This window comes from Megalops cyprinoides, unplaced genomic scaffold (genome assembly GCF_013368585.1).
Source record: "Megalops cyprinoides isolate fMegCyp1 unplaced genomic scaffold, fMegCyp1.pri scaffold_27_arrow_ctg1, whole genome shotgun sequence".
In the NCBI taxonomy this organism is placed as follows: Eukaryota; Metazoa; Chordata; class Actinopteri; order Elopiformes; family Megalopidae; genus Megalops; species Megalops cyprinoides.
In genome coordinates, this window is record NW_023494723.1 from 326,807 (window position 1) to 350,888 (window position 24,082).

The 24,082-nt window shown below is 43.9% G+C and overlaps 1 protein-coding gene across 3 annotated transcripts in view; it reads left to right on the forward strand.

The window, feature by feature from the left end:
* Nucleotides 1-24,082, forward strand: part of tspan9a (tetraspanin 9a) — a 211,546-nt gene that overhangs the window by 64,392 nt on the left and 123,072 nt on the right. For 2 of the 3 annotated variants that reach the window (XM_036520556.1, XM_036520558.1), the window contains exon 2: nucleotides 9,646-9,715. The exons of the other annotated variant lie outside the window; for it this stretch is intronic. In XM_036520556.1, the coding sequence (XP_036376449.1) occupies nucleotides 9,646-9,715 (70 nt within the window). The remainder of the gene's footprint in view (nucleotides 1-9,645; nucleotides 9,716-24,082) is intronic. 3 annotated transcript variants of the gene reach the window in all.

Genomic DNA, 24,082 nt, shown 5'->3' on the forward strand with positions numbered 1-24,082 from the left:
ATTTAGCCATGGTGTGTTCTATGCCGGCAGTCTGTCTATCCCTATCCATCTCACTGTATAACCTCCCTGTCCCCCCAGACCCTAGTTTAAATAACCCTCTGCTACCCTAAGCATATGCTGGCCCAGTGCAGCTGTACCCCTCCAGTTTAGGTGTAACCCATCCCGCTTGTACAGGTCACCCCTGTTCCAAAAGGAGTCCCAGTGCCCCATAAACCTGTACCCCTCTTTCCTACACCAGGTTTGTAGCCACATGTTAAACCTCCATGTAAAGGCTTGCTTCCCTTTGCTTGCCCATGGTACTGGTAGAATTCCAGAGAAGACTACCGTGGAGGTTCTGCTCCTAATCTTCCCCGCTAGCTCAGTAAATTTTTCTTGCAGAACCCCGAACATACCCTTTCCTATGTCATTGGCTATTGTAAGATTTGCTCCTGAGAGGGCGAAAAAACCACAAAAAACCCTGCGTCAGCTAGAATGTGCCGAATTAGCTAGGTTTGCTAATGAGCTAGCTCGTTGGCCAACGCTTCAACGGAGGAAAAAAGTGGAAAATTCCCTCTCTGTCCCCTAATGGCAACAACAGATTCAACTTTAGGAGCAGATCAGACCCACCTTATTTAATAGCTAGCGAAATAGCCCCAATTTTTATTTTTATCCTATTGAATGTAATAGTACAGAGACCACTCCACAAATACAGCACAAACACAGCAGGAACTCGTCCAGACTAGAGCAATCGAGCCAAATTCAGTCATGTAGATGCATTAAATAGCAGCGTTTACTCTAGGTCACTGTATCAGTTTACTGCATAGCTTAAGATGGCATGATATTTTTAAAAACTTTTTAATATTTTTATAAGTTTGACTCAAAACTTTAATATATGTTGTACTTTTGTTCAAAGTGCTATTTATGAAATTAAAACAAGTTTTATTTTATTTAACTGTATTATGTCATGCTATCTTCTTGAGGACTCTTAACTACACAAAACAAATATTAGAGAAAATCTTTGTTTATAGCCCCTTTCACACATGCACTGGACGCCGGGACATATCCGGCCCTTAGCCGGAGGAGCTGTATGTGAGAACGCAAATGTCCGAATCAGTCAGACTGGACATGTGACGGACTTTGTTTTCTGCCAGCTCCCTAGTACAAAGTCTGCCTCATGTCGGAGTGAGCCCATGTGTGAATAGATCAGGCAATGGTCCGGAGAATCCACTGCGAGCGAGTGGGCGTGTTGATCACGTTTCTATCATGCGACTGGCACGAAACCGGAAGAATACAAACATCTGCCTCGTACTCTTTTCCACGTGCCTGTACATAGCTTTCCACTGTTTCGTTGACATTGCGGATACGTCCAAATACATGCTATTTTGAGTCCAATGACCATTAAAGAGATAGTTGGCTATAGCTATACTGCCAAAACTTGTCTCTTACGATGATTAATAACGTTGGTTAGTGGTTTATTATCTGGTTAGTAGCTAGCTAAGCTGTAGCTAAGTAATAGTGGTAGATATAGTGAGATAGGTGAACTGGTGACCTAACATTACATAGCGAACAACAAAAACTTACCTTATTGTTACAGTAAATGTATAATTAATAATAAATTATGTGGACTGGTAGCACCATTTGGATGGCTATGTGTGATTTTATTTTATAGGCTACCCAAAAGTACAATAGCTATGAAGCTATGCCTTCTCCTCCTCTATGCCACATTATGTACCCGTACCACCGAAAGGTAAGACATTGAAAAGAAAAAAACTGAAAATACTTCAACTCGTGAATACTTTAGGTGATCTTGTCAATATTTTTCACTCGTGAGAATGCAAGTGGCATCTAACTGGAAAATACCATGAGGAAATCTGGATGTTTCTAAACTCGCAGTGATTTCAAGCGACAATGTAACATACTACAAATGTAATGATTAATGATCACATAGCGGGTACTACACTGAAAAATAGCATGCAGTAGACAGTATATACATGTGTAATATGCAGTTCACAGTATGCAGTAGACGGTTTTGGATACAGCCACTGTGATTTCTGCAGCGTACTTTTTGCATCATGTCATGCCTCCTGCATGCTCTACCCAGGTGCCACCCCTCACCTAAACCAAGGAGATTTCCTGTAGGTGAGAATGCGTCTGTCACGGACAATCTCCTGTTGTGTGCTATATGTGTGAAAGGGCAATTCTGGCCAAATTGCGGACCTGATTCTCCGCACTTCCGGAGTTCATATGTGAAAACGGCTTAAGTTATATGTTTCTGGAAGAAAAAAAATATGGGCCGATATATTATTATCGGATTTTTAAATCCTGTAATTATCACAATCAGCATCGGTTTTAAAAATCCTATATCTGTCGGGGTCTAGTCTATTCTGTTTAGAACCTTTCAGAAGCTCTTATGTCCCGCCAGCAAAATTAAAGGATCTTTCAAAAATGAACTTTTTCGCTTTTTCGGAATGGAAAAGTGCACTGAGTCCACATGACACTCATCATGTGGAGGAAAAACTGATTTTATGATCCTACACCATTGCCTGGACAGTGACCGGTCATCGCACAGGAGAACAGAACAATCACACCTCAGTCCTGAGGCCTGTTACCTGCTGGTTCCCATCGGCACGACCCCCACACAACAAAGTGCGGTTGAGTGCGTGTGCATATGTATATGCATGGTGTGTGTGTGTGTGCGCGTTTGTGAGAGAGAGAGATGGGCTGTGGCTTTTACAGCAGGCACTTTACACAAGTCCCACTGGAAACCAGCCCTTTGGGGAATCACAAACGGACAGTACCAGATGTGCAGACACACTCGCATAACCTGGCTACACGCAAACCTGAATGTTTATTACTCTGCTCCATATGAATGGACATCGCTTTTAAAGCAAACTGCAAACAAAACTCACTTTTAGTAGAATCATCATTCATGATGGATTCAAAACATTAACATGCAAAGAGTAATGTACATTCCTCTATGCTTTGAGCTGATAATGAGGCTGAATTTACTAATATTTACTGCACTAATCATAGACGTGAATTACTGCTTGCGAATTTGTGAACCCTACAGGGATGGTCATTGTTGTTTTATAAAATCTTAAACATATCCAACCCAAACCCAACCCAACCCATAGTAAAGACATTCCAAATAAAGAATACAACCAAAATTATATATACACTTTTATTGTTTATTTGACAAAAGTGGTAAATGTAAATCTACTTTGAGGGATTTTTGCCCATCCCCACTTACAGAACTCGGCCAATTGAGCGAGGGGTGTCTGGCACGAATTGCTTGCTTCAGGTCCTGCCACAGCATCTCAGTTAGAGTTAGGTCAGGACTTTAACTTGGCCAATCCAAAACACAAATCTTCTTTCTACTGAGCCATTCTTTGGTAGATTTGTTTGAATGCTTTGGGTTGTTGGAAGACCCATTTTCGGCTTCTTTAGCTTCTTGACTGATGGCATGAGGTTTTGTTCAAGAATTTCCTGATATACCTCAAAATTCATGGTTCCCTTAATCATGTGGAGTTGACCAGGTCCAGAGTAGGAAAGGCAACCCCAGGTCTTGACATTTCCATCCCTGTGCTTGACTGTTGGGTGTCATGGAATCTCACCTTTTAGAAAGAAACTTCAGTGATGAAACAGAGACAGACTGCAATGAGACGATTCCATATTTATTCTGAAAGCTCTCAGGGGAAAAGTCACCCAACAACTCACATAGAGAAGTCAGAGTAATTCCAATTGTCATTAGAGTACAATTTTTATACAGCGATAAGGTGTGCAACTCTCAAAACAGGTGCATACAACATTTCTAGGCAGTATTTGGGCAGAAAAGTTATATGTTAAGGCTCAGGCAAGGACTCAGACGTGGACCACAGGAGCTTCTGGTTCCAAGCGGGTTTATTGAAATCGTCAGGCAAACTTGCAAACTTCAAACAGGCAGGGATGAGAACCAGACAGGCAGTCTGTAGGCAAAACCAGGATCAGGAACAGGAGCAGACAGGGTCGAGAACCAGGCAGGCAGGCTATCCGGCGATCGGGGCAAGACAGGAGGCAGGAACCAGGCTGGAGCACAGACGAGGTCGACAAACTGGAAAGCAAACAGGCAGAAACAACGGCGGGGATGAAACAGGTAGGAACACACTGCAACGAACTAGCAACAGGACAGAGACACGCAGGGAAGATGTAGGGCAGGGCTGACGAGGGGATGGGAAGCAAGTGCACAGGCAGGCAGATGGAGATGATCAGGTGGGTGGGGACAGGGCAGAGAGCGGGGCAGGCCTGGAACACAAGGAAAAACAACAAACAAAAGCACATGGACCACAGTGACAGATGGGGAGAACATAAACACAGCAGCTAGGGGGCCTGAGTACTGACATTATAATTGTGTTTTGAAACATTCTGTGGTCAGCAGTTAGTTAAAAATGGAAAACTCCCTAAAAAAATATTCTTTTAAAACTGAGCCAAGTGAAACCATATCTATTGCTGACCGGGCATGGCCTGTGTGCTCCTTAGACCCACACACGCCAGAAACCAGTCAAGGCCATGGAGCAGATAATCTGCTCTGCTCAGGAAAAGATACAACATCCTTAATTTCAGCAGAGTACATAGAGTGTTTTGTGAAAAATAGCATATTTGTGTATAATTATAATATTTTATACATGCAGGTAGAAACAAAGTGTACAAAATGATCAGGCAGAAGACACTCAGCTCTCACATGGGACAAGGTTCTTTTGGTGGTACACGGAACACTACCACCAAAAGAATGCTCAAACTCCATACATCATGGGATGTAACACTTGATTAATTTGCTACCCAATTATTTACCCACTTAATTCTACTTACCTACTTGATTTAACATGCAACTTGGGGTTCACTTAATTTTGCACCTGCACTAATTTCTTTTTAAATTTGTTTTTCTGCCACATTCATGATTTCCTCTAAATCATCATTTGGTTAAACCAAACTGTTATGACAGATAAAACGACTGGTTTTTCTTAAACATTACAAGGTAAAAACTAAAAAAAATCTGTACTTGGGGGTTCACATGCTTCTCAGTGCCAATGTCACTGTTTCGTCACTTCTCCATGGGGCAGTTTAAAGGGCAGCCTGTAGCTGACCCATCAGCAAACGTTTTCTAAGAAGTAGGGGACCTTACAGGAACTCTGCAGCTGTGTTAGACATCATATTTAAAATATTTAACCCTTTTTTCACCCCCGGACCCAGATGATTATAGCATCAGTCATTTTTCTGTGGGGAAAAGGGTAGCGGTCTATAGAATGGGAAAGATTTCATTACGAATAAAGCCTTTTTCCATGAAAGTTATTTATGGAAACAGGTGGCATTTCATTGACTCTTTCAGAATGTTTTTGTAATTTTATACATGAAACTATTGACTTGTAAATACATCTGGCCTGGGAGGAATACATGCATGGTTTTCTTGTTGAGGGCATCCTTCCAATCTAGTGAAGTGCGTTTCAGCATAATTCACATTTGCCAATTAAATGTACTCCTATCAATGTGGTCATGGCTTCTGCTGAATGAATATGCCATGAATTGTCTGTGGCCACATGTACATCTCTAACCATTCAGTGGGGTAGTGCAGTATTTCATGGTCCTGGGGGCCCCTTGTGTATGCTGGTTTTCATTCCATCTGAACTCTCAAATTATTAGGTTGGATTGAGCCCTTAGCTGAACACTGCTCTTTATTTAGATGTATTTAAATATGTGTTTATTTGTATCTCTGTGTTTAGTCTTATGTAAATTCTTTGTGATTAAATTATATTGTAACAGATGTGTTTGTACTAATATGAAAACAACTTATTTGTTTAACATGTCTGACCCTTGAACAAATTTGGTAAGGCGGCCCCAGTTAGGTGTAATTAGTTGTTAAAATTCTTGTTCTAGGCCTGACAGAACAGCTTACCTTAATCAATTAAGGGTAACACTTGTTTGTATTGTTAATTAGTTTAATAGACTCGACCAGAAATAATTAATAGAAGTATCTCACATATGTATCTCTGTTAGAGCCAACATACACTGATGAGCCAAAACATTATGACCACTCACAGGTGAGCTGAATAACGCTGATCACCTCCAAACAAGGGCAAGGTCTGGGTAGGTTAGATGGTAAGCGAACAATCAGTTCTCATAGTCAACATATCGGAAGCAGGAGAAATGGGCAGGAGTAAAGACCTGAGCAACTTTGACAAGGGCCAAATTGTTATGGCCAGATGACTGGATCAGAGCATCTCTGAAACGGCAAGGCATGTGGGGTGCTCCCGGTCAGCAGTGGTGAGTACCTACCGACAGTGGTCTGAGGAGGGACAAACCACAAACCGGTGACAGGGTGTTGGGCACCCAAGGCTCATCGATGCACAAGGTCAACAAAGGCTGTCCTGTCTGGTCCAAACCGACAGAAGGTCAGCACAAGTCTGTGGCACAAGTCACAGAAAATTTTAATGATGGTTACGGCAGGAATGTGTCACAACACACAGTGCATCGCACCCTGCTACGAATGGGACTGCGTAGCTGCAGACCGGTCAGAGTACCCATGCTGACCCCTGTCCACTGTCGAATGCGCCTACAATTGGCACGCGAGCATCGGAATTGGACCTTGGAGCAGTGGAAGAAGGTCATCTGGTCCGATGAGTCCCGTTTTCTTTTAGATCACATGGATGGCTGTGTACATGTGCGCCCTTTACCTGGGGTACTGATGGCACCAGGATGCACTGTGGGAAGACGACAAGCCGGTGGAGGGAGTGTGATGTTCTGGGCAATGTTCTGCTGGGAAACCCTGGGTCTGGCCATTCACGTGGATATCAATTTGACACGTGCCACCTACCTAAACATCGTTGTTCGGGAATTGTTTGAGGAACATGATGAGGTGTTCAAGGTGTTGCCCTGGCCTCCAAATTCTCTAGATCTCAATCCGATTGAGCTTCTGTGGGACGTGCTGGACCAACAAGTCCAATCCACGGTCGGCTCCACCTGGCAACTTACAGGACTTGAAGGATGTGCTGCTAATGTTTTGGTGCCAGATACCACAGGACACCTTCAGGAGTCTTGTAGGGTCCATTCCTCTGTGGGTCGGCACTGTTTTGGTGGCACACGGAGGGCCAACAGCATATTAGGCAGGTGGTCATAATGTTTTGGCTCAGCAGTGTATTTTCAATAACCCATATCTGTAACAGAACTGACAGCAGATATTTAAGTGAAATCAAATACTGATTAGTACTCATTTAACAGCTGAATGAAACCTAATAAATTGATAGTTCAGCTGGAATGAAAGCCAGCAGACATGGGGGGCCCTGAGGATTAATTAATTAATTAATTAATTAATTAATTAATTATTAATTTGCCAGACAAGAAGTATTTATGGGTGTTCTCTAATGGATGCTGCTGTATTTGAGTGATGTAAAGTCTCCACTGTGACACTGGGATGCCTGGGAGTGTGTGTTTGGCAGTTTCCAGGGGACCAAGCAGCCCTCGTTTATGGGGAACCGACCTTTCCCCCCACCTTGCAGTGTGACAGCCACCTTTCTGGGCTTAGAATTACACAATGACAATGAGAGTTACCTCCTAGCTGTTCCACCTCACTCACACACACACACACACGGACACACACACACAGACATATGCACACATGCACACAACATGAGTGAACTCACCCACACACACATGTGCACGCTCACATAGCTTTTCACTAAGTCCTACCCAGTCGTTGCAGCTTGCAGGCATTTTTCTCCTAAATCAGCTTCAATCAGAGGCTTCCCTGGTGCAGGTGGGCCACAGTGCCTGAGCTGAGGGGTACAGCCTCTGCCCAGGATTTGAACCTGCAACCTTCTGGTTATGACTGGCTATGACTCCTTAGCTGCTCCTGGTTTGCTGCACTCTCACACACCCTCTCTGCTGTTCCACTGGTGCTGGGCCTCCGTCCTCCACCAGATCAGCCCATGCTGTTCTTTGGAAAGTCTCTGCACATGCTCCAAGGTGAGACAGATCATAACTAGGTTCTACTTAAGGGCCCTATTGTTCTTCATCTTACAATAGCAGAATGTTCATGACAACACCCTAATTACAGTTCCTGTTAACAAGCCTCATTTTTAGACCTACAGAGAAAGATGTACGGTGTGTGCACTACAGGGGTCTTCATTATAGAATCCAAGCTCTGCTTAGTGGTCACCTCTCAGAGATATCCTTACCAGCACAGGTCTGGCATGCTGAATAGGCTCTCCTACTGGATTATGCTATACAGTAGTCCAGCCCAGATCCCTGTGAGGTGAGAGTTATGATTTAATAGCCAGGATCAGGACCTACCAGGACACTGTGTGTTCATCAGTGTGAACGCACTAGAGGCTGACCAGGGCTCAGGCCTGGCTCTTATTGCTTATGGGAACACTTCACAGCCTGCTGTAGCAGTCCACACTAACAGGCCTACAGCAGATGGCCAGCTCCCTGTGGCAGCCTGGTAATGCTGGTCGCTAATGATCCATGCCAATGCCCCACACCAACACTCCACACTAACACTCCAAACTAACAGTCCACACCAACACTTCATTCAAATACTCCATGCTAACGCTCCATGCTAACAGGCATACTGCAGCTGACCAGCTCCCTGCCACAGCCTCCATGCTAATGCTGCTTGCTAATGCTCAACACCAATGCCCCACACCAACACTCCATACTAGCAGTCCCAACTAACACGCCACACCACCACAACTGGCCTGCTCCCTGGGGCAGCCTCCTATAAATGCAGCAGCGTGCTATTTAGCATATTTGTCAGGAACTGGGCCTATAAATCAGGGGGTTGTGAGTTTGTACCCTCAGGCTAGAAATAGGACCCTCTTTGCCTCTGTAAATGTACAGCTGGTTAAATGGATGATGTTCACTTAATTTCAGTCAAAGCTGTCTAAAGGGTGTTTGTGAATAAGTGTGTATCACGTTTACTTGATCCTTCTGTAGTGTGTCTTTTCAGTGACCCATCAAATTCATGGTGTCTTGTATGTATTAAGAGCCATAATACATTGTTGGTAGAGTGAACCTTAATCCAAGCTGCCTCTTGCTGAGCTAAAATAGTTTCTCAAAATGAAAACCATTCCAACAGGAACCCAGTTAATTTCATCAAGAGGTTGTATACAAACTCCAAAATATCCTGTGGTTTGCACCAGAGGTTGTGTAAGACTCTCTCGTTGTCCGTCATTTTGACGGAAAGGGTCATAAAAATTCTGTCATAATCTATTATTACCTGTCATTTTAATTTTCATTTTTTAATGATAAGACATATTTAACCATATTTTATAGACTGTCGTTTTGTGCTTTTTAACCCTTTTGCACGTAACTTATTTTGTGCTATGTAGTGTGCGTGTTATGTTACAGGGTTTGTTATGTTTTCATTAGCGTTATTAAGCTTCTCATGGTTTTCACCGCCGCATTTGCTGTATTTTTTAATGTTAAATTGCTGTTTCCTCAAAGCTAGAATTAGCTAGAATTTTTCCAATCTCGTGTTCTAATCGCACCAGACTTAGCATACGTGCTAAACGGGTGATCTCACCGGTGTGACCGTACAGGCTCCGTTTAGGCATCAGTACCGTTTTAAAAGTATTGCTTTAGCACCAGTATCGGAAAAAACCCAAATGATACCCAACCCTAATCTTCCCTCCTCAGCCACGTGAATTCCTGCTCCCACTGAACCCAGTACTCCCTCGGGACCTCCTGCCACTTGCTTGTGTAACAGGTGGGTCCTTGCTGCATTGTGTATTAGATGTTATGAGGGTCAGCGAGCGAGTGAGTTTCTAACCAAGTTTCTCACTGCTCGCTGCCAACCCCTTCCCTGCCAACCCCCCTTGGATCTTACGGCCAGCGTCGTTGCCAGTTGAGCAAAAGGCAAATTGCCCTTAGCCTGTTGGCAACAACGCTACCTATCCAGGTCTTGGGGGAGTGATGTAGCTGCTACAACCGTTCAGCTACCTGCTACCTGCTGCCTAAGGCTTTACGCAGGATTGACACGAGCTAATCACTTCAGCTCTGCTACACTCACCCCGTAACATTAGCTGCTGCTGGTTGATAAACGTTATCAGTATTACTTGATTGTCCTTCATCCTCCACCGCATCAGTCCCTCTTTTTTCACCTCATTTATCAACGGCATCACAAATTTTGGGCTTTTTAAACAAACTTCGGACACTCAGCTGCCGTGACATTTTGCAATGGTATGTCGCAATATAGCTTACCAATTCGCTCATGTCACGTGGCCGCCATTTTGAATATTTTATGCGCGAAACGAGGCTGAGGTTGTAGGAACAAGGAAGTTCATCGGAAAGTTGCAGTGAGTGAAGCGAGTGATTGACAAGCCATGGCTTACTGCTGAGTGCCAGGCTGCCATTCTTACCAAAGACGCAATCCAGAGCTGTCTTTTTATCATTTCCCAGAAGACAAGGACACCTGTCGGCAGTGGATTGTCAAAATAAGGCGTGATGTTGGACCGTATTTTCAGGTAACTATGAAGTAATGCAACAAGATAAGATAGCGTTAACTTTCAGTGTTGGCTAATATGTGGGGTCGATAGATGCCGAAGCACCATCAAGTGCAGCAAACTTAGTTATAACATTAGCTAACATGGAAAGTTACCTTTGCAAGTAAATTAATAAATAATAGTGAACTATTTTACGTGCTAATACTGATAATATATCTCTCATCTCAGATTACAGACAACACAAGAGTGTGTTCCAAACACTTTACTGATGACTGTAGAGTCAGGTCGCTCACCAGTTTAAACAAACTTAAGAGTGGGAATGTGCCGAGTGTGTTTTCATGGTGTCACCCGAAAACCAGAAGGATAATTCAGCGCCACCAGAGGTAATCATCATCTGACATTACGCATTTTTATGTGTATAAGCATGATGAAGATAATAAGGACGAGCATTGAACACATTAAAACACAATGTAATGTTACATAAAACATAGGCCTACATCATATTTCATGTCTTCACTTTAGTGAGAAGCATATATTAGGCTACGACTGAAGTTAGCTCTTCACGCTACCAGTATTTTGACGTTTGCTAAGCTAGCGCACCGATTGTTTACTTAGCTTCTATATCAGTGATGTAGCCCTCTATCCAGTTGTTGTAACCTTTCAGTAATACTGATCTTGGGATACGATTCCCTTCTTCAGCCCACTTCTCAACATCAGTCATTGTGAATGATGGTAGAGACTCAAGGCTCGTTGTCCAAGCCATCTTTACGTTGACACGGAAACTGTATGTTTACATTGTACTCCATGCAATGTAACAGAACGTGACGTCACAGATACCACCTCTGCCTCTTTCTTGCTGCAGCGTGACATGAGCGAATGCAATGACTAAAGTTAGCTAGACAATGGGATCATGCACGTGAGATCAAAGACAAGACTAGACAATAGCTAACTAATATGCACAATCGCCACCAACTGGACAGGGGTGTGAAATACTTAAAGTTACAGTAGATCGCCCTCAGTGTTCTAATCTGTCAAAATGACGGACGGCCTTCAGATTTTTCCGTCATACTAATTCAGTCAATGACAGAAAATATTCGGTTAACGCAACCTCAGGTTTGCCCAATAACTATGATATGCAATCCAGACATCATATTTCTTGTCAATGACACCATTATCTCAAAGTTAATATTTACGCTGATACTGCAACTCCTTGGCTTTAAAATCCAGATGTCTGTTATTATATCATATAGAGTGTTTGGGAAACCATATGATAATGATCAGACTAGGTTTTAGATATATGGGCACACACACACACACACACACACACACACACATACACTGAGAATCAGCGAGAAGCCTCGATTCTTGGCCCATTTTCTCACAATGCTCTGCATGAATGCTGTCCATTTCCCATTATTTCCTCATTCAGTTCCTCTGGACCCCATTTCCCATTTCTCCTTGCTTCTACAACCCTCCTTGTGCAAAAACAACACACTTCCACTGCTCAGCTGAGCTCTAGGAATGATTCCAGCAACATGTCCTCAGTGCTGCTGAAGTTCATTGAAAAAGACTTCTTCGGTAATTGCATTTTTTCCTTTTGTTACAGCTCTGTGCATCTGTGCAGTGTCTGCTTTTGTCTGCTTTGACATCAAAGTCAGTACGATAATACAACCCAATGCCCTGTTCAGGTAGAGAGCTGGGAAACACTAACCTGTATAGATTTGTTTCTTTTTGAATTGGATATCATCTTGCATACTTTTCAAATGGGGAAAAAAAACAAAATCAAGCCACAAAACACTAACCACAAATATTACAATGTGCAAAAGAAATATGAAGTTGTCACCTCAGGATACTTTTGATGAGGAAATATGCAAGTGGAATTTCCAAGCATTATCTGTTTATAAAAACAAAGGCTAATAAAAAAGTGGTCAACCAGTAAAGCAAACCCACATGACAACTTAAGACCAGCAAGAGATCTTCTCGCAGGAAAGGGGCAAACTTTCTGTTGGGATGTCTCCATGGTGTTGAACTTCTGGCAAACAGGAAGTAGCCCCCCTCCCTGCAGTGTGTGTTCATTTACCACAACAACTAGACAGGGCCTGGAGGGCAGCGAGGGAAACATTATGGAATATCCATCTCTTTGGCCATTTAAAAGGCAGTAGATGGACATGACAAGCCACTGTGAAATCTCTGTGAAAGACAGGAGACAGTGAAGGGCTGCAGAGGGATTTACTGAGTGAGATACCAGAGGAGCTGTCACTGTGCCTGGACAGTGTTCATCCGGACTGTCTTTAACTGATGCAAAGTAATGTTTCTGACATCCTCCAACAGCTGGAGCAGGTTCATTTATCCAGCCTTGCGACAACTGAGGTAAGGGAATCTGTCCAGGCCATTTTGTTAGCGCAGTGGCGACTGCATGCAGGATCAGAAAGCTGAGCTGTGCAGTGTCCTATGGGGCTCTGAATATAGCAGGTGACATAAGAAGACCACACAGGATGGATACCTTATGGTTTAGCCTTCTAGAATGAGATCAGAGCCGTTTGGCCAAACATACAGTGTCTCCATAAAGCAACACCAACGGTATGCTTCCACTGCAGCGAATTTCGCTTTGCTCTCATTCAGTTTGTATGGGGGAGAAATTCGCTCTGGTTGGGCGAAATTGGGCGAATTCGCCGAGGCAAGCAAAATTGAGATAGCAAAATCTCAACTTTATGCAAATGAGAACCACGTGAGAACCAATCAGTTCAGTGTGTGATGTGTTTGGCACGTGACGTTAAAAAGAGAGGCAGGAGTAACAAAAAAAAGTCTGACCAAGATGGCGGAGGCTAAAGGCTACATGTAGCATGAAAACATGTATATGTTTAAAAGATGTATGGGCAACCATTTGTGTCTGCATCAACACGGGTTGTTGTTTCTATGTTACATTAACTTAGCTGAGACAAATAGACTCCTGTAGATCTTAATTTAAACACTCTAAGCTAGGTGACAGGCTAACCGCTAACGTTTTCGGACACCACATATACACTACGCAGGTTGCTAGGATAGCCAGGCTAACGTTGGCATGAAAACACTTATATGATATTACGATGTCTGGGTGACCTTATTGTATTCAGAACATCAACGGCAAAAAATGTAATTAAATTGGTGGAGAGTATACACAACGCAATGTTTATGTCATTACATCACAGTCCACTGGTTCACTTCACAAGCTAGCTGAATTGGTTGCTGCAATAGCTAGCTAGCTGGCTTGCTGGCTACGTCACCGCACCACAACTACACTTGCTACTAACAGGATAGCCAAACATGCTTGCTGTTTTCGTGACCACGCTCCCAGAGCGAAAATTCGCCGGGCGAAATTCGCGAGGTGTTTCGCTGTGTGGAAGCCTAGCGCAAGGCTTAATGCCACAATGTGACATTGACACCCCTTCCCCCCTCAGACCCGTGCCAATCTGCAGGCCTGTTGCTATAGCAGCAGGTAGCCTGGCAACATCTGCAGGTTTTGTTCAGTGCATGAATGGAAGGGGTGCAGGGGCACAGGGACAACCGAAATGTTTCTGGGGAATATGGCAAACTGGGCAGGGAACTGAAGGTGACAGCAATGGCTGTAAATGGCAAAGAAAAGAAGTTAGAAACTCCCAGTGCTCAGCCCAAGTAAAAACCCTGAGCTTGGCTTTTCCAAAGCCAAGCTCATGACAGTATCACCCCGTTAAACTCAGCATAAACAGCTGCTGCTCCCTTAGTCTCGGTCATTCAGTGCTGTCCAGCAGCTGAAGCTGGAGTGATTCATCACTTTTAAACATATGCTCTGTAGGGTTGTGGGTTAAAGTATCTTCTTTTTGTAGCTTGTTTAAATGAGAAGCCCTATTAAACGTGAAGTCACTCTGAACAGAGTGAGTGTTTGGGAGGACCCAGGTCACTCTGTGCTGTGATACCCCAAGGTTAATCACATAGCACAGAACACCACGCTTCACATTAATTCGCAGGTGCGTAAAATGAGTAGATAAGATGTGAAATGAACTGTGTAAAATTGGGGATGGCTTCCATGTCCCTGTAGTTCGGTACTCCAACGCACAATATAACTTCTGCAATACATAGTCATTACAGATGTTAAAGTTTTTGTGGCTGATGTAATTACACTTGTGTAAAAGTCTCTCTGTATGTCCAGTAGTTATTAAGTACTCAGTAGTAGCTATGTACTCAAGCGGGCAACTTAAAGTGAGGTGGGGCTGAAGCTTTCTCTACAGTGTAACTCTAGATTAAAGTGACCTGAATTATTCAGTCAGAGGGCATCAGAAGTTTTCTGCATTTTAAGGGCTTGTAGTGAGGCTCATAAATCAAACCTCTTGTCTGATGCTTTTATTAGCAGTGTGTGTCTCAGATATTGGGACACCAATGCAAGCTAGGTCATCTACCATGTGCCTTGCCCCCAAGTTCTTCTTACAGAAAATCCCTTCATACCCTTCTTTCTCCCTGGCCCAAGGTCTAAATAGACAAAAAAAACAGAAAGGGAAATGGTAACTTAATATTGTGCATAGCTCAGTCCTGGTGAATTGAATAGACAATAGCAGTGAGTGCATATGGAGTGGAGTGGTGTACAGCCCACAGAGTGGAGACAGTCTCAAAATTCAAATGAACTTTATTAGCCTGAGCATACAGTTGTACACTAAATTATATAAATACATCTATACATATGTACATAAAGCCCATTTACAGGATGTGGAATAGTTTCTGCCCATTGTCCCTCAGGCTGTCTCTCTCCCTCTCTCTTAATTTGGTTCATTTCAAATTCTCTTTTTGGCACGAAATACAGAACTAATATACATTAAGGGTTCAGTAGTTTCCCGGGGCAACCAGATTTCACAGGTTTTTGAGGTTTAATTACAGCGTTATTAACTCAACCAAGCTACAAGCAAGATACACTAGCTAGCTTGCAAGTGTTCCAATAGTTTGCTGCCCTCCGGAGAGAGTCTTTTCAGTGTTTGCTGTTGGTCTGTACTGTGATGAGACAAAGTCACTTTATTTAGTGTTCTGTCCTGGATTTCTAATGGTTTTATTTTCTGGATTTTTTCTAATATAGCAGGAAGTGCTTCTCTGTCTCTACCTCTCCTGTCTCACAGTGACCACGTAGCCTTTCTTCTTTTGGTAGCCATTGCTTTTTGTGTCTACCTTTTTCAGTTGCTGAGTATGGTTGCTGAGCCTGGACCTGGTCAGGATCTGTCTCTTCACTGTTAGATATACAAAGCAGAGAGACTCTGATAATGTGTAATTCCTGTTTAGGGCCCGATAGCAATTACAGTATTCCAGGAAAGATTTTAAATTATATTTTCTTTTTAGCTTTTTTTTCAGCTGGCTTAGGGGACATTTGTGGCCTGAGCCCTTGGGTTGGAGGCACTTGTATTGTAGTGGATTTGTCAGGTTTAATTTTAGGTGTTGTATAAAGCTGAGCTCCCTTTTATATTAGATATTTACCTCTCTCACTTTCTGTCTCTGTCTCTCCCTCACTCTCTCCCCAATTGGGGAGGAGAGTCCCCTCTGTTGTCTTTTACCTCTTTCACACCTTTTAAGTTTCTGCTCTGGTCAGTCTGGCTAAGAGTCAGAGATATGAGGAGTTTAGCATTGCTCATCCAGCACTTGCTGTTTTATCAATGAGAGGATGATGGTGAAAGAAAGTTTGTGATTGAAGTGGCCTGCTCAAGTAAAAGGTACAAATGTCTAAAGCCTAAAGGGCTTGTGTGCACCAGTGTCTGTGTGGCCCTGTTTATTGAGTAAGGCTAAATGATGCAATTTTATTTGGTGGGCTTGTTTTAGGGCAGGCTATATCAGTCAGTATCTACAAATGACCTGTATCAAGAAATGTGCCTCTCAGATCCCTCCTTGTTGACCTCAGAGGGACCCTCGGTCACTGGCTGCTACGCCCAGGATGTCACATGACTGTAGCATTCAGACATGGCATATCTGATTTGGCTGTATCTGAGTTTTTCCAGCTTGTGCGTTCTCTGTTAGTGACTCTGTGCTGTTTCAGTTTGGGAGGTGTGCCAAAGGGCTCAGATGTGACAAGGTGACAGGGACAGCAGGCTTAGAACTGACAAGACTGTCGACTGTTCTCCAGCGAAGCCACATCTGAGTTTTTTTTTATTTTATCAGGTGTCCAAACATAGCTGTTTTTCACCAGTGACAAAAACTCACCAGTGGCCTCCACTGCCAGGCGTGTTCTGTGTGATGCTCAGCATGTACAGAAGGCTAGCACACAACACTGAAATAATAGGGAGCCCAGCAAGGAACTCTGCCTTGTTTTACAATCGCCTCCCAGGCTCTCAGTCAGAACACAGTTACAGTCTGTGGCTGCATGGCTTAAAGTGTTTCATATCCACCACACAGGCCCCTGTTCCATTTAAGCATAGCGTGCTGTGTCAGACAGTTAAGACACCATTTTAAACAAATTTATGACAGCATCTCTCCTTCATCTCGGCAAACCACCAAAACCCTAAGACTGCACAGGGACGAGAGACGGCAGATAATGCACAGTCCAAGACAGAATGCATTGCTGTTAGATTTATCTGGCCCATCACAACCACCGCTGGAGGTTAAAAACCCAGCTACAGTGCCACAGTGTCTTTCCCTCTTTCTTTCGCTGGTGTCTCTCTCCCTCTCTCTCTCCTTTGTATGTCTCTCCCTCCCTCTATCTATTAAAGCGTTTTTTCAGTGAAAAGCAAAACCTCCACCACCTGAATTAGAATTGGCATGGCTTACTTGAATGTAATGTATCACTCAGGTTATCTGGTTATTGTAACCATGTTCAGGTAAAAGGTCACATATCTCCCTTCTGTAAAAGTTTTAAAAATAAATTCCCAGCACCACTCTCAAAGATTAAAAAAAAAAGTTCAAGATTTGCTGGTATACAGATCCCACTGGGGTATGTCACCTTCATCTTATACCTGAGAGATGAGTGCCATCTAGTGGATATAGTTTGGAATGGCAATGTTGTCAGACTGCATTTAGCCTTCCAAGTGCAAGTCCCCATGTTTTTTGTGTTGTATAGTATTTTCCTCATATTGGCCACACTTATTGTGCTCATCACTGGTCCTTTGCGAAAATGTTAGGACAGCCGTGTAGCACAGTGGAAAGGAGCAGGGCTCATAACTGAATGGTTGCCGGTTCAATTCCCTGCTGGGGCACTGCTGTTGTACCCTTGGGCAAAGGAATTGCCTCAGTACATATCCAGCTGTATAAATGGATAACATGTAAAATTTGTGACCTATGTAAGTCGCTTTGAGTTAGATGGTCTGTTAAATGACAGTAATGGAATGTAATGTAGTACAGGGCTGTTCACAGATAATGGGGTGCTATAAGGCTAATGATAGGCACAGCAGCAAGCAGCAGAGCATGCAGAGAGAAAGCAGAAAGTATAACTTTGCTTAAGCTGAATAATGGTTTTGCAGCCAGGCAGATTATTAAAGTGACATTTCCACAGGTCTGTGCTGATTAGGACAAATGTCATGAGGCGACATTCCATTTTGGCAAAACTACATGACCACAGGAGCTGTGGGTGTGGGAAGATTATTTAGACAAAATCAATAGAACAGAAATTTAAATTCATTCTGTGAGGACATTTAAAGTGACAGCTGATAATTGAAAATGGTAGTATCCAGACAGTGAATATCTCTGTTGAATTAAAGTATCTCTGTAGGTCATTTATTTATATTGTCTGTGGAGGGCAGTTGAGCAGTATCACAGACTGAAAATCAATTTCTCATGTAAAATTACACGGGTGTAAAAGGGATTCCCGTCTTTCTCAAACTGACCTCTTGGTGGCAACAGACACTAAAAGGGCTGTCTAAATTTCTGTGCTGTGTGGTGGTGTAATCTGGACCTGTGTGTCCTTCCTTTTGTTTGGTCTTTTTGTGTTACTACTCCAAAGCTACCTTGTGTCTCTTTGTTCCTGGTATTTCTCACAAACTGCTGCTATTTAGAGGCTTCAAATGAAGTCATCAGAAAGTATTGCATTAATCAGGAACAGAGTGGTGGGATGTTCTGGATGCATTCCATTCTAATAGCAGCTGAGTACTTCCAGGCTTAAAGCTCCAGCGCGTATATAATTAGGGGCAGTAGTGTAGGGTTGGGTTAGTAGAGTAATGTTGGGGTAGCAGAGTGGTGCTGGGATAACACTGTGGTATTGGTGTTGGGTTAGCAATGTGATATTGGGATAGCAGATCAGTGTTGGGTTATTGGGCGAGCTTTGGGCGAGCGGTGTGGCATTTGCATTGGGGTAGCAGAATGGCGTTGGGATAGTTTGGGTAACAGGCTTGAAAATATCAGGTAATAAGCTTGATTCCTGTGCGGAGCAGTGCTCATAGTATATTGGAGTAATGAGTTTCAGCTGAATTGCAACAGTAAAGTTCCAGCTGTTTAAATGGAAGATGGATAGAAAATGTTCACTATAGGAGTAGCTGACGGTAATGGGATTTCCTGAGAAAAACAAGAAATGACCAAAAAACCCTACTAAAGGCATACACAGCACCTGCTGCGGACCCGTCTCTGTCCATCATGGTGACATATGAAGAATATAAGGATATGGGTGCAATTTCAGAGCTACCTCTGTACCCCACTGTACTTCTGTGGTCTCTCAGTGAGCTACATGCATCACTACCTTTCATGGGGAAGGAGGTATGTTTGGCATGGGGGTATGGGGGGGTAGTTAGAGTTGCAGGAGGGCCTCTTTCTGCCCCTTGTGGCCCTTTGCCACCTGCTGGTGATGTGAAAGTGACATTAACTCCCTCTCCTTGCCAGAGAAGGGGCCAAACCACGCAATACAATCACAGCAATGTGTTCTGTCTGGAGAGCTCAGTTCCAAAAGTTTCACTAAAAATGTTTACTGGGATTGTTCTGTACAACTGGGTTTGATGTCAAGTATTTATGTCAGTATCATAGTGGTGTAATCTTTGGACACCTCCTCATGTGTCAGGGTGTCAGGTAATTAGGTTAATGTGTAGCCAATCCATATTGTTTTCTAAATGACCCCATCTAAATGACTCCATGTCTTTGTTTTTTTTATTGTGTGGTCTATTTATTACTGTTTTTTTTCTTTTTTTCTGTCATATGCTGAAATGTAAAAGCACTTTGAGCTACATTCTTTGTATGAAAAGTGCTATACAAATAAAGTATTGTTTTATATTATGATTATTATCAAGTAGGCTAAGTATTGTTGCTTGTGTGTTTTCATCACAGAGCTCTATATTTATATATTAACAATCCCAAGACTAGCAATAGATTTCAGTTATGCCATGTGCTGCGTATTCTATAGTGTGCATCTGGAACTGAGACCTGAAGTGATACTCTAGTAGCTGAATGCAGGAAATTAACATGCTTATTTAGCTGTTGTAATTCATTTGTTGCGTAAATAGCAGATGTTTGTATCATACTTTTTGTAAAGTGTGATCCCAGTTGCCGAAAAGTAAGAGTTAATCAAAGACACATCTTGTGACTTTCAAACTGTTTAAAAATCTACACTTCAGAGTGATGCAGTCTTCAGGCAGTAAATAAAAGCTAATGGCTGAGCTGAGAGGCATGTATGTTGATGGTTGGCTGTTTACAGTGTAGTCTGCTGCATTACGGCTGGCTGAGGGATGTGTCCTTGTGTTATTACAGTACATCTTTGTTACTGTTATAGAGTAACAAAGTTATCCTTTGTACTGCCTCACTAAATCCTCTAGACCCAAAGTCTACTACACGCAAAGGCACACAAATATTCACATGCACACACACACATTCACACGCTCACACAAAAACTCACTCACACACACACGTACACACATACACAATTCATCTCTATTGTTACACATCACCGCTGTTATTTGTACAGCTCAGATAATCCCCTACTCTCCGCATATGTTGGTTTCACACAACAGCCCTTGTGCCAACCACTGCTGCAGGTAATCCCCTCAAAGACATGCGTTTGCTGAATGCAGCATGCTCCACTGAGAGCAAAGCTGGGTTCTGCCCGTCTGCTTGTTTTTTTTTTTGGACTGGACTTTTATTGAACAGTTCTGCTCAAACTGTACCTCTGGGCAAGGTACTTAACGTAAAAATGGCTCAGTAAATATCCAGCTACAGTGGATATAAAATGTCTACCCACATTTTGAAATTGCAAATTTTTGAAATGCAAAGACAGAAATAGCAACAACATAAATGTTAGACTCTTTCCACCTTTAATGTGACCTTCCAATAAACAAAAATCCAGAGAAAGAAAGAAGAGTTAATTATTAGGAAAAATAAAAAAAAAAAACTACACCACTGATTGCATAAGTCTGCATACCCTGTTTTTTACAGCAGCAAGTCTTTGTGAATAAGTCTCTATTAACTTTGCATATCTAGAACCGAATAACCAACATCATTTTCAAGCACTCAGATTTTATTTATCCGACGAGCTGGTAGCGTCTGTGGCCTCGCTGAGTTTTTTTGTGAATGTGCAGGGCTGTTAAAGACTCAAGGTGGCGTCCACTCAGAACAAAGACGTCAATGGTGTGTCAACGTCGGCCGGCTGTGACACGTCCATCCACCACTGTGAGAGCCAGGGTCTCCGGGCAGAAATCTAGTGGTGTGATTTGCACTAAGATGAAACATCAGGGAGCTCAGAGCCATGCTTCTCCCAAATGGCTGACAAAGGGAAGGGGTCTGTGTCAAAGAGGCAGTTTGGCAGATCTGTTTCTATGATTAGAATCTGCCCTCCCCCATCAGTTGAAAAGCTTTTCTTCCCATGATGCCTTGCTGTCTTGCCCAAGGTTCTGTTGATCTCCAACTTTCTGATCTTTTCCATGCCACCACGTTTGGCAATCTGTAATTACAGAAGTGCCTCTGTTTCAGGCCTGGTCCCCTAGCATGCCATGGACAGCAGTGGATACCTGCCTGTTTGACCTGCCTGTATGACCTTAGATGACTTCTGCATGAGGGCTTTGGAACATGCAGCTCGTGGGTGATGAGTTAACACAGCTGCTCTCCTCATTTCCCCTTCATGTGCCCGTAGTGACCTTGAAGTGCGCCCAACTGTGTGTGTGGGCCTTGTGCAGGCGGCCGATGGGTTTTTGAGTTCTGGGGTCTCTGCTGACCCCTTCTTGTGAGGGCAAGGCAAGCCCAAAAGCTGCCCTGCTTTTTGGACATGCTCTCAGTGGTCACATTGGCAATGCTGGAAGGCCCAGGCTCAGATGCGTAAGAGCGGCACTGATCATCTGTGCTCAGTGATGAGTGTGTGTGAGGGGAAAAACTTTATTTTATTAATTTGACTCTAAGTTTTGACATGGAGTGATTCATGGGGAAATGCTGGTTGTGATTGGATAGTATCTGGGCGAAAGGCCTGCCACCTCACGAAATGTCAGTCCTTCTGATAGGATCTGGGCAGAAGGCTTCCTCTATGACTGAATCTCAATGCTCCTGATAGCATCTGGGCAGAGGGACTTCCCCCCCTCACTGAATCTCAGCTCTTGTGTTATTTTTCAGCCTGAATAAACTGTCAGGGTGGTTTGTTTCAGAGTAAAGAGGATTATATTAACAGTGATTGCTCAGGATCGTGGGTGTATGGCTTTTAAAATGCTTTGAAAGATGCGAGACGCACAATATTCTGACACCTGGGGTCTGTTCTCCCACAGCAGCTGACAGGGTGAGCCAAGGGTATGCTCTGTCACTGTCACCACTGTCCCCAGAAGAGGGGCACATCTTGCACCTTGGTGAGGGGACTCCCTCTCTGGAAATCAGGCATGGGTTTGTTGGGTTTAGTCTGGTGGCTTATTTGTTCCTTCCCCCCAAACTATATTTTATGTCTTTTAAGTATCAGAGGTCAGTATAAGTGACCACCAAGCCACAGGGTATGTGAGAGTAATAGGACAAAGGCCACTTTACTGAGCACAAACAGACAAGCCCTGCGCTGTGCTCTCTGTGTCCCTGTACTGTGCTGCTGTCTGTGTCTCTGTGCTGTCTACATTCCTGCTCCTCTCTGCAGGGGGTGTGGGCAGGCCCTTTGGTCACTAGGACACCTAAAGGACAAACAGTGGCCAGGTGCCAGTGTGTCTGAGAGGCACACCTGCCCCCCCTTCCCATGCTCACCCAGGCCAGACCCAGCAACGGGTTTCCCCAGCACACCTTGGCAAAATATTATGGTGGGTTGCTTAGAAAACAGTGGCCTCGCCCTCTCTGAATCATGGCCACCATTAAAATAGGAGCACCAACTCGGAATGACATTAAAATCAATGCTGGACGACTGTCAGGTGCTTCCAGTGCCTCACGAGGGTGAAAGATGAAACCGCCCCACGGGGGTCAAGTTGTCCTGCTGCCACAGACATGACACTGTCACACCACCCTCAGAGAAGCCCCCGGAGCCCAGCCTGACTGGGCACGGGACGCCAAGCCACAGCTCTCTGGCTTTTTAATCAGGGCACCAATAAAATAATGAGTGGATCCGGCCGATCGCAGGTCAGTGGATCGGGGGCTTCTGCCACAGACCCCCTGCAGAGCCCGGAGCCCGGTTGCGTGTCACGCCTGGATAGGTCGTCCCTATGTAGGACCACTGCAGTAGGATTGCACCTGGCACCAGATAAGCTGCCTCAGCAAGACATTTAACCAGAGAGTAGTGAGCTGCACCTGCAGAGATGGTCTCTGCATGCAAAACATCATCTTCTTCCTGACTCTGGGCGTACTGTGCTACGTGTGATTTTCAGGAGTCTTGCGGCACCTCTACGCTGCTGCAGGGCCACCAATCGGAGCCCTCCATGTGCCTGCCCCCACCTGTTTAGCCCCTCCTCCATTATCTACAGCTCAATACAGCCCAGAGGGGGGTGTCCTGCAAACATGTCATTTGTCAAATATAGGTCGCAAGAAGTCTCCCGATTGTATTTGTACTGTATTTATACAACCGTTGACTGCATGTAGGGTGAGAATTAATGTGTGCAAGAGAACACTTCTCTTCCTTCTCTGAGCTTTTCACAGTGCATCGTGCCTACAAATGCTGGCAGTATTGCGGTAAATGAGGACTGGCTGCAGTGTTCCCAGCTGGGACCCAGTAAAGCTGTGCCTCAGACCGGCACCCACCAAGTGTCCATTTCCGCAGCAGTGTCCCCTCTCCCTCCATCTCTGTCCCATCTCTCTCTTTCTCTCTGCTCTCTCTCTCTCTCTCTGTCCGTCCTTCTCTTCTCCCTCTTTCAGTTCCCTCCCTTCTCCTCTCCCCTTTCCTTACTCTGCTCTGTCCCCCTGTCTTACTTTCTCCTTCTCCCCCTCTCTCCCTCCCCCACTCTCACAGTCTCTCAATTCGATTCAGTTCAATTAAAAAACAATTTTATGATAATTATACAATAATAATAATATATATATTATAAATAATATGTCTCTCTTTTTCTCCTTCTTTTCCTGTATTCCTCTCTCACTCTCTCTCATGGCCAGTGTCTCAGAGCTCAGACACCAGGCAGCACCTGTGGAAGTTGGCAGCCTTCTCTCAGCTCTATTAAAGCTCTGCACACTAGAAACCTAGCTTGGCAGCCATTCCCACTTATAAGGAATGCATCTGCGTATCTCAATGGAGGAGGTTGTAGACCTGCATATTTTAGAACTTCTGCCTACAGAATTGCACCTGCCAGAACGGTTACCTACAT